Source organism: Crocuta crocuta, unplaced genomic scaffold, assembly GCF_008692635.1.
Source record: "Crocuta crocuta isolate KB4526 unplaced genomic scaffold, BGI_CrCroc_1.0 scaffold28, whole genome shotgun sequence".
NCBI classification, from domain to species: domain Eukaryota; kingdom Metazoa; phylum Chordata; class Mammalia; order Carnivora; family Hyaenidae; genus Crocuta; species Crocuta crocuta.
In genome coordinates, this window is record NW_027533256.1 from 5,881,053 (window position 1) to 5,893,650 (window position 12,598).

The 12,598-nt window shown below is 34.8% G+C and overlaps 1 protein-coding gene across 3 annotated transcripts in view; it reads left to right on the plus strand.

Moving 5' to 3' along the window:
* The first annotated feature begins 3,317 nt into the window (after positions 1–3,317).
* Positions 3,318–12,598, plus strand: part of CCSER2 (coiled-coil serine rich protein 2) — a 123,397-nt gene continuing 114,116 nt past the window's right edge. For all 3 annotated transcript variants that reach the window (XM_077746391.1, XM_077746392.1, XM_077746396.1), the window contains exons 1-2: positions 3,318–4,762; positions 5,929–6,125. In XM_077746391.1, coding sequence (XP_077602517.1) covers positions 3,352–4,762; positions 5,929–6,125 — 1,608 coding nt within the window. In that variant the 5' untranslated portion in view covers positions 3,318–3,351. The remainder of the gene's footprint in view (positions 4,763–5,928; positions 6,126–12,598) is intronic.

The window sequence follows — 12,598 nt, forward strand, 5'->3', positions numbered from 1 at the left end:
TACTTGAATAAAAATATATGCTTATGTTATCTTTAATACTGATAAATCAGGAAATAGATTTGTTAAAACAAGTTTTATTTTGCCAGATACCTTAGTTATATGAACTTGGTTTTTAAAACCTTTCTGAATTTCTGTAAGAATAATTTTAAAAGTATTACATATTTAAAATATTTGAAGATGAGTTTTCATATTTTCTGGCAGTTTTGGTCATATTCAATTTATATAAATGGATATTTATCTCTAGAAGCTACTCAGAACAGTGCCACTTTAAGAGACTTATAAAAAAAAGACTTATAATCTAATTTATTAATACCCTGTAGGGGTAGGAAAGTAATATGTACTTAGAATGAGAGGTAAATACCCACCTGAGTTATAGTAGATACACAGACAATGAGAGAGTTTATTTTCCAATTCTACAGTTTTAGCTTTGACTACAGAGTTAACATAGACACAAAACATGACTGTTCATATACCATAGAGTGATTTTCCTTTCTGGTCAGCATGAAATTCTTAATTGATTTGAGCTTAGAATAGGTAAACAGAAGAGATACATGAATAAATGTCTCTAATGAATCAAATTCTCCTTTTTCTTTCACCCAACACAGACTAGGTCTGTGTCAGCCGTCAGGAATTAGTAAATGGCAGTCCATGAAATCAAACTTTCAATCACTGTTACAAAGTGATTTCTTTTTCAGCCTGCATTCCTGGAGAATTGTTTCTTTATCCTTGATGCTTTATTAATTTAATCTAGATATGCACTTAGATCTATGGTTGATTTTATCTTTCCTTCTGTTCTGTGGATTTTTTTCTCTTTTATTTTAAGGATGTTTTCTGTTATGTCTACTTGCTTTTTCTCTTCTATTTAGTTATTCTACTTCAAGGATACTAATTATCTTTCTGTTCAATCCTTGTTTTACATCTACTAAGTGCTTTGATACCTTTGTCTTTTTTTCTCCTCACTACTCAGGTTATTTTAAGATTTTTCTCCTTGCCAATTAGTTTGATTTTCAGTCTTTGGTTCTTTACTTCTTAATTGATTTCCTTAGCTCTATAACTTCTTTTTGACTTACCTGTTTTGTCTTTTTATTTTTGAATTCTTAGTAAGTTGTTCTCTGTTACAAAGAACTCACTGGGGATTTTCTTACTTGTTTGTGTTACGTTTTCCTTCTCTTCTGGATTCTTCTGTGTCTGCTTGCTAGTCGTTAACCTGTTTCTCTCCTTCCTTCTACTCCCTTGTTTCTATAGTTATGTCACCATTTCTTTTTATCTTTCTAGTTAAAGACTTGAATAGCTAGATCAAGACTTTGTATTTGCCCTGGTATAACATAGGTGAATTCCCATTGATGCCTTTTTCACCTTAGCTGTGACTTTGTCTCCTTCTTTTACTGCACCCCTTTATTATACCTTTTGAGCAGTTGTATATTGTTCTCTGTCTGCTTCTTGGTGGTTGAAGGGCATAAGGTGGTGGTGTGGAGAGAACTCTTCTTATGCACCAGGCTCCCTTGTCTCCTTAAGTGTTCTGTACTGGGCTCACTCCATCCTGCTGAAGGTGTAATATAATTTTAAGGCCTTCAGATCCTTCCTTCAGAATAGACTAGTGCCTTGGAAGTTGATGGGTTCTGCTCCCACTGTGCTTCAGCTAAGGTTTCAGAGCTTCTGTGCTGAAGATGTTTTCCTGAACTTTTCTAGGGACTGCCAAATTAGATATTTCTATCCAAACTGGAGGATGTTTATTAACACTTTGAAGTTTTAGCAACTCACCTATTTTCCCATTTAGGCTTTCAGGCAGTATGATCAGGCTAGGAACCAGACCACATTGTACAGAAATCTTTTTATGGCCACCACTTTTTTTTTAAAGTTTAGAGGCATTTAGTTTTAAATAATTTTTGTTTGACTTCAGCTGGCTGGTGAGTTTCTGGGTAAAAATTATATACACACATGTATGTATATTCTTTCTCTTTTATTAGTTATTGGAGATGGGAAGTTCTGTGATTCTGCTTTATTACCCTGCCATCTTTACTTGAAAGTCTGTATGATTTCCTAAATATTTGCCTTTGACATAATAATACATATGTACTTTAGAAACTCTTAATTTTTAAGGGACAGGGATGGGTTGGAATCATTTTTTTAAATTAAAACATAAACCTACAAATTAAAGACAGTGTTGTAAGATAGATAATTTTAAAAACCATCAGTGACCCTAGGCGTATGTTTTTCTTTTACTTACATTCTGCACTTGTGTATGCTTTTGCAGAACTTTTATATAGTCACAGAGTATGTAGTGAGCAGTAAGCAGCATATTATGTTATATTTCTGCTAATGTTAGGATAAGCATTTTAATATTTTTATCTAATTTTTATAATCTCATCATGTGGCAGTGACATGTCATACCTTATTAAACAGTTACTCAAAAAAAGGACACTAGTTGTTTTAGTTTTATGCCCTTATATGTGCATTGAACCTTTCTGAGTTTGTTACCTTTAAAATAAATTTGGGAGGTTGAGACAAGTGGGCTAATTAACCTTATTAAATCATACTTTTCACTGTGGCACCAACTGTGCAGACTTTTTATATTACTAGTTGAAATAGTAACTTAAAATTATAGCAAATATCTCCACCCTTAATGTCAGAAGAATTTTTTTGGTGCTATTGTATTCTTTTCCTACATCCTACCATGATTTTAGTAATGGATTTTAAAAATGTATTCCAGTTTTTATAAGATCACATATGCTTTAAAAATTAACAAAATCATGGGGCACCTAAGTGGCTCAGTCAATTAAGCGTATAACTCTTGATTTTGGTTCAGGTCAGGATCTCACGGTTCATGAGCCTGCATTAACAGTCTCTCTCTTCTCTCTCTGCCCCTCCCCTGCCCTCTCTCTCTCTCTTAATCTCACTCTCAAGATAGATAAACTTAAAAATTTAACAAAATCACATTTTCTTATTTTTAAAGGAGACAATATTGTCCAAAGTGAGAAAGTAATTTGGACTGATAATTGGAAGGTGTGCTATAGAATTTCTTTTTCTTAAAAACACAGTGAAAATTGATAGTCTATTTTGTTATTTCTGGATTTTGCTATCACTATGCATAGCCCAAGTTTATAAAAATGTTTATAAAGATGTTTTTACCTTTGCCTAACATTAATTTATTAATTGAGTGTATTCAATATTTATAAAGAATTATATAGGAATCATAAGTAGCTTTTGGGCTTTGGTGCATCTAATTGTCTAAGAATATATATTCTTATTATGTAATACTCCATGTAATTATGCTTATTTAGGAATGTTTAATCTACTTTTTTGTCTCCTCAGATTCTGTCAAATTTTAAGAACAAATGCACCTTATAGCTCATGGAAGAAAAAACACAAATCAAGACATTTTTGGGTTCCAAGTTGCCAAAGTATGGAGCAAAATCTGTGAGAAGTACACTACAGCCAATGACAAATGGGACACCTGTTAATTTATTGGGGACTTCCAAGAATAGCAACATCAAAAGTTACATCAAAAATAATGGCTCTGATTGTCCATCTTCCCATTCATTTAATTGGAGAACAGCAACTAAATACCAGCTTAGTGCACAAAGTGCTGAAGAGCGTAATAGTACTCAAATTTCACATGATAAAGTGATTGATCCTGAAAAACATGTACCTGCTCAAGGAATGTTTGATAAAAATGGGATAAAGGGAGGCTTGAAAAGTATTTCTTTACTTACATCAAAGTTAGCAAAGCCATCCACTATGTTTGTGTCATCTACAGAGGAGTTAAACCAAAAGTCTTTGTCTGGACCATCTAGTTTGGGTAAATTCACCAAAGGCACATTATTAGGAAGGACTTCATATTCTTCAGTCAATGCTCCAAAATCTCAGTTGAATGGATTGTATGGAAACCGTTCGTCTGGTAGCATACAAAGGCCTAGAGCAAACTCCTGTGCCACCAGAAGCAGTTCTGGAGAAGGCTTAGCACAATCCCTAGACAATATAAAATCTCTTACTTGTGAAAAAATGGTAAGGTCACAAAGTTTTTCACATTCCATTCAAAACTCATTCCTTCCACCTTCATCTATAACCAGATCACATTCCTTCAATAGAGCTGCAGATCTTACAAAGCCTTATCAGAATCAACAGCTACCCATTAGAGTGCCTCTGAGGTCAAGTATGCTAACAAGAAATTCCCGGCAGTCAGAGGTGCTCAATGGGAATGATCATTTAGGGTATGGATTTAATAGGCCTTATGCTGCTGGTGGAAAGAAGCTGGCTTTACCAAATGGCCCAGGTGTAACATCCACTTTGGGTTATAGGATGGTTCATCCTTCTCTACTGAAATCTAGCCGACCTCCATTTTCTGGGACTATCACAGTTGATGGTAATAAAAATTCACCTGCTGATACATGTGTAGAGGAAGATGCTGCACTTATGGCTAACGACAGAGCTACTAGTAAGGACCAAGAACTAATTGAAAATGATAGTTATAGAACAGAAAATGACCATACCATGAAACATGATGCTAAAATTAGATACCTGAGTGATGATGTGGATGATATTTCTTTGTCTTCTCTGTCGTCTTCTGATAAGAATGATTTAAGTGAAGACTTTAGTGATGATTTTATAGATATAGAAGACTCCAACAGAACTAGAATAACTCCAGAGGAAATTTCTCTCAAAGAAGAAAAGCATGAAAATGTACCGCCGAAGGATATATTTGATACCCCAAAGGAAAATGAGAAAAGTAAAACTGATAAGTGGATAGATATAAGTGTCTCTGGTAAATATTAATATCCTTAAATCTTTGTTTTCTCCTAGATAATATAACTGAACTTACACTTAGGAGTACTTTTTAAGTAATTCCAAGATACCATCAGTTTCATGGAGGGATGGATCTAGATAAAATTGGGGCAGGGCAACATTTATCTTCTTTGTGACTTTTGCACCTGGTCTTATATTTCAGTGTTTAAAAGAGCCTCAATAAAAACACTCTTTCCCTAATGTATCTTACCTTTGTTCTTCATTGACCATCATGCACAGATAGATCTTCTCTTACTTGCTTCAAAGTTTTTTCTTTTTCCCCACTTCCCTCAACAGTGCATGCCATTTTAAACCATCTCTTCCCTTACAGCAATAGGTCCTATTTGTTTAGAGTAAAGCTATACCAAAGGGTAAATGAGCTAATATTAAAATAGGTTATGTCCAATGTAATGCATATTTTTATCCTAGGAAATTTTCATTTTTTTAAAAGGAGGATATATATTTCTTGTTTAGCAAGCTTTTTTGTTACACTTCCAGAGGAGCTTTATTTAATTTTTTAACTGAAGAAAATGAGAATAGCACCTGTAAACATTTCTGCTTAAACTTGATTATCCTGGCACTGAAAGTCTGTAGAAAATGTATCTGTGCCCATATAACCTGAATAAAGAGCAAACTGAAGGGATTGGGTATAGGCTTGTGATCTGGTCTGGTCAAGGGCGTGAACCATACCTATAGATATACATAAGCCCTTACCTGTTTGAGGGTCTTCTAGTTAGAAGTGATTGGCCAGAGCAAGTATTTTCCTTATAAGGAGGCAACTGTGAGCTTAAATGATACACACTGAGTAAGGAGTTTCCTGGCCAGTGTGTAAAAGTAAATATCTTAGGAAATATTAAAATAAATAAGGCTTTATTTATAATTCTAGAAATGTTAGGGAAGTGAAAGATGGCTCAATGAATTTTCTTCATGTGTATTGGAAAACATTTCAGTAGGTTATTTAAGATTTTGCCTCTTGATTTTTTTTTATAGTTTAGGATTTAGAAAGTTCTATAGTTACTGATACTTGTTTGCCAACTTTTTTTGTTATAATATATTAAATTATTAGAGCTTATATTTTTAGAACCTGATAAATATATTTTTGTGAATTAATAATTTTTTCTTTCTCTTTTAAAAACTCAATTGAAGACAGGAGTGAATGTTCAAAACATACATCTGGGAATAACTTGATTTCACCAGATACAGATTACAGAGCTGGTTCTTCATTTGAGCTCTCTCCATCTGATAGCTCCGATGGAACATACATGTGGGATGAAGAGGGCTTGGAGCCCATTGGAAATGTCCATCCAGTTGGGAGCTATGAGTCCTCAGAAATGAACAGCATAGTATGTATGGATTTATATTATCCTTTTGAAAGATTTTGTTTGCCGTACTATGTAAAAACTTGTAATACTGACTAGATTTTTTTAAGCTTATGAATTAGCTCTCCAAATTTAAGAAAACGAAATTCGTATCTGTTAAGGGCCTATAAAACATCTGACCTTAATGCATAATAAAGTCTGTATTTGTGTCACATGACACTTGAGTTAAATAGACTCTCATATGTATTCATAATATATACACCTGTATAGATAGATATACTGTATTCAGGTTAAGCTAGGCTACTGGTTCTCAAAGTCAGAGAGGAAGGCAATGTCTGGCGCTAATTTTGGTTGTTACGTTGAGGGGTGCTGCTGACAAATAGTGAGTAGATGCCAGGAATGCTGCTTAATGTTCTAAACTGGCATATGATAGCACCCACAGCAAAGGGTTATTCATCCCAAGATGTCAGTAGTGCCACTATTGAGAAATCCTGGGCTAGGCTATGCTGAGGTAACATTTAAGTGCCAACTCAGTGCCTTAACACAATAAAAGCTTATTTTTTTTTTTTTTTACTATTTCAAAGTCTGTCGTAGGTCTGGAAAATTCTATAGGGCAGCTCTGTTTAGTGTTTTTTGTTTAAATTTTTTAAGTCTTCATTTTATTTTGAGAGAGAGACGGAGAGTGAGTAGGGGAGGGGCAGAGAGAGAGGGAGACACAGAGTCTGAAGCAGGCTCTAGGCTCTGAGCTGTCAGCACAGAGCCCTATGTGGGGCTCAAACCCACAGACTGTGAGGTCATGACCTGAGCCAAAGTCGGATGCTTAACCGACTGAGCCACCCAGGCGCCCCGCTCTGTTTAGTGTTTTAAGCTGCTTTTATCTTTACCGTCACCAAAAGACGGTGGCTTTACCATCTCCTTTTGAGGCCACATCTTGTCACTGGTTAGAGGAAGGATGCTGCCAGTCTGATACATGCAATTCCTTGCCTACACCTGCAGATGGCACATGGTACTTTTCACACACAACCTGTTGATCCTAACTAATCTTAGGTACTAACTCGGCAGGAAGTGTAATTTTCCCGTGTGCCTGGAAGGCAAGGGAACCAGATTTGGGGGAGCACTAAAAGACCTTCCATATGTTTTTATGTGTGTATTTAAAGAGACATTGCCAGTAATGTGGCTAATATGCCATATGAATAAAGTGTAGTTTGTGTGGTTGCAGTGACTCATTGTAATTATTCATTGTATAAAATATGATTTTATAGTCATTTTATGGGAAACTTGGTAGTCTTTTGGATATATTAAATTCCAAGTGGATTTCAGGCAGTGTAATGTTCTACACTCTCATAAACCTGTGACTTGGGAAAAACAAAAATTGTTACCAGAGGCTTGTTAAATTGCACATAGAGAGGACACATATTTTAATTTAGAGAGAGTATCTCTATTTCACTAGATAAAGGAAGCTTAGAAAAGATTACAGGGGCACCTGGGTGGTTCAGTCAGTTAAGCGTCTGACTCTTGGTTTAGACTATGGTCGTGATCTCAGTTTGTGGCATCAAGCCCTGTGTCTGGCTCTGTGCTGACTGTGTAGAGCCTGCTTGTGGTTCTTTTTTTCCTCTCTCCTTGACCGTTCCCCAGTCATTCTCTTTCTCTCTCTTTTCTCTCTCTCTCTCAAAATAAATAAACAAACATTTTTTTTTTAAAAAAAAGGTAAGATTACAGTTTAGGGCCGTATGTGCTTTCTTACAAGGTCCTTTTAAAGCAGATTGAAATGGGAATGAACATTGTGTCCAGCAGATGGCAGCAATAATCCACTTTAGTACCGGACATTTTTAAGAGATTCTCCCTATTTTCTTTTCTGTTTTTTTTTTTTACAAATAGTTTATTGTCAAATTAGTTTCTCAATTCACTGTTCCTGTAACTTAATGATGAAATAGCCTCTAAAAGAGTTCAGAATGCACTTTAATTGACCATTAATCTTTAAGATCTTAGATCTTCTGATCTAATAGGAGAACAGTCTGAGAACGGTTGGAGGCTTGATGGCAAATGTTGAAAACAGTGTTAAGATCTCCTATTGTGATAGTGGATTTACCGTTTTTCTGAAATTCTATCAATTTTTTGCTTATATTTTCAATGCATTTTGTTACATGTGTACCTGTTCAGAACTGTTTTCTTTGTGAAATAGAACTTTAAGTCATAATTTAGTGATATTCTCTATTCCTCATTATGCTTTTTGTCTTAAAGCCTTTTCCCCCAGAGATTAGTGTATTTTATCAGTTTTATTTATGTATTTTCCATCCTTTTACTATGAACTTTTTGATACATAGCAAATAAGTTATATATATATTTTTTTACCTTTACTGACTGAGCCACCCAGGCACCCTATTTTTTTTTAATTATAATATCTCTTTTTCTTTTAATCAGTGAGTTTAGTCCTTTTATATTTGCATTTATTAATATACTTGGACTTCATTCTGCCATCTGAAACTTTTTATTTCTCTTTCTTCCCCTAAAATAATTTAAATAAATATTTATAACTTAATCCACAAAGAGCTGTAACATATTCTCATTTTTCTTGGTCTCCCCATCTCTCTCATCTAAGCCCATGTCTTTCCCTCCCCCCGGTTCCCCAACCACCATCATGGTTATTCTTTACAACACTGTTCATTCCAGCCTAGGTTGAGATAAGGAGCTCTATACATTTTGGCTTTTTTAAAGGTATTTGATTTCATTGTTAGAAATGGCACCACTTTTGAATTTTTATTTTCTAAGTGTTTGTAGTTTGAACTGTTTTCCCAGTGATCCTGGTGAATTCACTTATTTTAATAATTTGCCTATGGATGTTTTTGGAATTTTTACATATACTATGGAGTCATACCATTTGCAGTCTCCATCTCCCCATCCTCCCTTTCATTGCACTTATTAGGACCTCTAACACAATGGTGAGTTGAGGTGGTGATAGAATTTCAGCAAAGTTTTAATATTCCACCATTAAAATTTCTATGTGTGTGGGGCTAGTTATAGATTCATCAGATTAAGCAAGTTCCCCTCTATTTCATCTGCTGATTTTTTTGTGTGAGTAGGTGTTAATTTTTCTCTACACCTATTAAAATGATAAGAAAATTTTCTTGTTATATGTTTTATATTTTCTGTTAGTGTGATAGATTACATTTCTTGATTTTCAAATATTACATTTCTTGATTTTGAATATTGATATTCAAATATTTTCTTTACATTCCTGGAATAAATTCACCTAGTTATGTGTTACTATTTTAAATATTGTTGGATTTGATATCCTTATAGTTTATTTAAATTTTTTTTGCATTTATGTTCATGAGCAAGATGGCTATATTTTTCTTTACTTTTCTTTTCACGTGTAGTATCTGGGTTGTGCTAGTGTCATTATAAATAAGTTGAGAAGTATTTCCTGGTTTTTTTGCCCTTTTAAGGAGATATGTACAATTGATGTTATCTCTTAAATGTCTACATCTCACCAAATGAAGCCTTTTGGACCTGTTTCCAAACAGTTTTCTTTGTGAGTGTTTTTTAATGACAGATATAATGTTTTTATTGTTGTTGTTTTGTTTTGTTTTTAAGTAGGCTTCATGCCCAGCACCAAGCCCAGTGCAGGGCTTGAACTCACCATCCCGAGATCAGGGCCTGAGCTGAGATCAAGAGTCTGATGCTTAACTTACTAAGCCACCCAGTTGTTCCAGAAATGTACATATAAATGTACGTTAATGGACATATCTGCTTAATATTATATCTACTGAGGCGCCTGGGTGGCTCAGTGGGTTAAGGGTCGACTCTTGGTCTTATCTTAGGTCATGATCTCAGGGTGGTGACCTCAAGCCCCGTGTTGGGCTCCATGCTGGGCATGAAGCCTACTTAAAAAAGATTGCTATGTATATTTCTTCTTATGTTGCTTTCTGAGAGTTTCTCCATTTTGTCTAAGTTGTCATTTGTTGGTAAAAATTATTCAGGATTATCTTTTAACATCTTTACAGTCTTGTGATGTCTACTTTTTCATTACTGATACTGGTAATTGGTGTTTCCTCTTTTTTTGTTCATTTCAAAGAGCAAAATTTGGACTTTCTGATTTCTCTCTATTGTTTACTTTTTTTCCTGTTTTATTGATTTTTGGGTCCTGTCTCTACTTCCTTCCATCCATGTTTTGTTTTGTTTTAATTTTGTTTTCTTTTTTAATGCTTTATTTATTTTTGAGAGCAAGTAGGGGGAGGAGCAGAGATAGAGGGAGACACAGAATCCAAAATGGGCTCCAGGCTCTGAGCCATCATCTGCATAGAGCCCAACACGGGGCTCGAACTCACAGATCATGAGATCATGACCTGAGCCAAAGTTGGACCCTTAACCAACTGACTGAGTCCCACAGGTGCCCCAACTTTGTTTTCTTAATCCAAAATTCTTCACATGGAAATTAGAGCATTGATTTTCAGCCTTCATTTTATTATTATTATATACATTGATTTTCATAAAGAGGCGGCTTTATTATATAGTAAATAATGCATTGAATAGCACCTTAATTGTAAATATAATAGCAAGTTTCTTCTAATGTGCCTTGCTTTAAAACAGTGAATTCTGAGACACCTGGGTGGCTCAGTTGGTTGAGCATCTGCCTGGATTTCAGCTCGGGTCATGATCTCACAGTTCCTAAGTTCAAGCCTCACATCAGGCTCTGCATTGACAGCACGGGAGCTTGCTTGGGATACTCTCTCTTCTCTCCCTTTCTCTCTGTCCCTCCCCCACTTGTATGCACATGTGTACATGTGCTTTCTCTCTCAAAATAAATGAATATATAAGAAAACAATAAATTCTGAGTCATGTTATGTAGGCCATCTTTTTCCTTCTTTTTTTTTTTTTTACCTTTAATACATTTATGTATTTGTGAGCAGTAAATAATACTGTTTTGCATGTGTTTTTACAACTTATGTAAGTGATACATAATGTTCTGCAACTTTTTTTTTTAGTTTTATGTTTTTGTGATACATGTGTATTATAAGTGTAAGTTAATTCATTTTTACTGCCATATAATATGTATAATATGCTGTATTATATCACTTAAATACACTAATTTTTTCTCTCTTCCCTTGCTATTGAACATTTTTATTCCTTACTACTACTACTACTACTAATGAAATAGTACAGCAGCAAACATTCTTTCTCATGTCTCTAATCATATATGTTAGGGTTTCTTTAGGATATAACCTAAGAATCATGTGACAGGATCAGAGCATATATGGATGTTCATATTTACTAGATGCTGCCAGATATCTTCCTAAAGTGGTTTTGTCATTTATCCTTCCCAGCAGTGAAGAAAGATTTCTATTGTTCCTCATATTCACCCCACTTACTATTATCTGACTAAAATTTTAACCATTCTGGAGAGTATGAAATTATATGTCATGTAATTTGCATTTACATTATTATTTATTTTTTCTCCATATATTTCTTGGCTGTTTAGTTTTCTTTTATGTGAATTACTTGTTTACTTTGCTGATTTTTCTGTTGTGTTTTTTTGCTTTTTTGTTATCGAAAAGGAAAGTTTCTTATGTTGTCTGACTTTAATTCTTGTTAAATGTATCACAAATAATGTCTCAGCCAGTGGCTTTTAACTTCATTTTTTGTACCTTTTACTATTTCTAGCTTTAAGTTTTCATGTAATTAAATTTAGCAGTTTTTTCTTTATAGTTTTTACTCTGGGTGTGTGTCTCTGTGTGTGTGGTGTGTGTGTGTGTCTGTGTGTGTCTGTGTTTGCGTAAGACATCCTTTCCCATCCTAGGGCCATAGAGGCATTTTGCTTATTGAGAGACAGTATAGTAGCCCAGTGATTAAGAGTCAGGACTCTGGAATAAGCTAAATTAAAAATCCCATTTCTGTCATGTCCTAGCTGTGTGTCCTTGCAAGGATTTTCTGTGTTCATTCCTTTTTTTATAAGATGGAGATAATAATAGTACCTACGTCTCAGGTTGATTTTAGGAAGGACATGCCTGAATGGTGTAATAGCCATGTGATATAGGTTGTTGAGTGTTTTGAGTATCATCTCTGACTGCCTCATGGGGTTGCTGTAAACATTAAATAAGGTCATACACACAGCATACTTAATGCCAGGAATATAGCAAGTTATACTATCTTCTAGTTATTTTAATTGTTCCACCTTTAAGACTTTGCTCCATTTGAAGTTGGTATGAGGCATAATAATTTACCCTTATTAATATGTCATCATAATATACTTGGGATACTGTGGAGAAAATGGTTGATGGGGCTCCTGAGTGGCTCAATCAGTTAAGCAGCCAACTCTTGGTTTTGATTCGGGTCATGATCTCTCAGTTCTTGAGTTCAAGTCTCACCTTGGGCTCTGTGCTTACTGCCTGGAGCCTGCTTTGGATCCTCTGTTTCCCTCTCCCTGCTCCTCCCCAACTCATGTGCGCGCTCTCTCTCTCTCAAAAAGAAATAAATGTTAAAAAAAAAAAAAAAAAAAG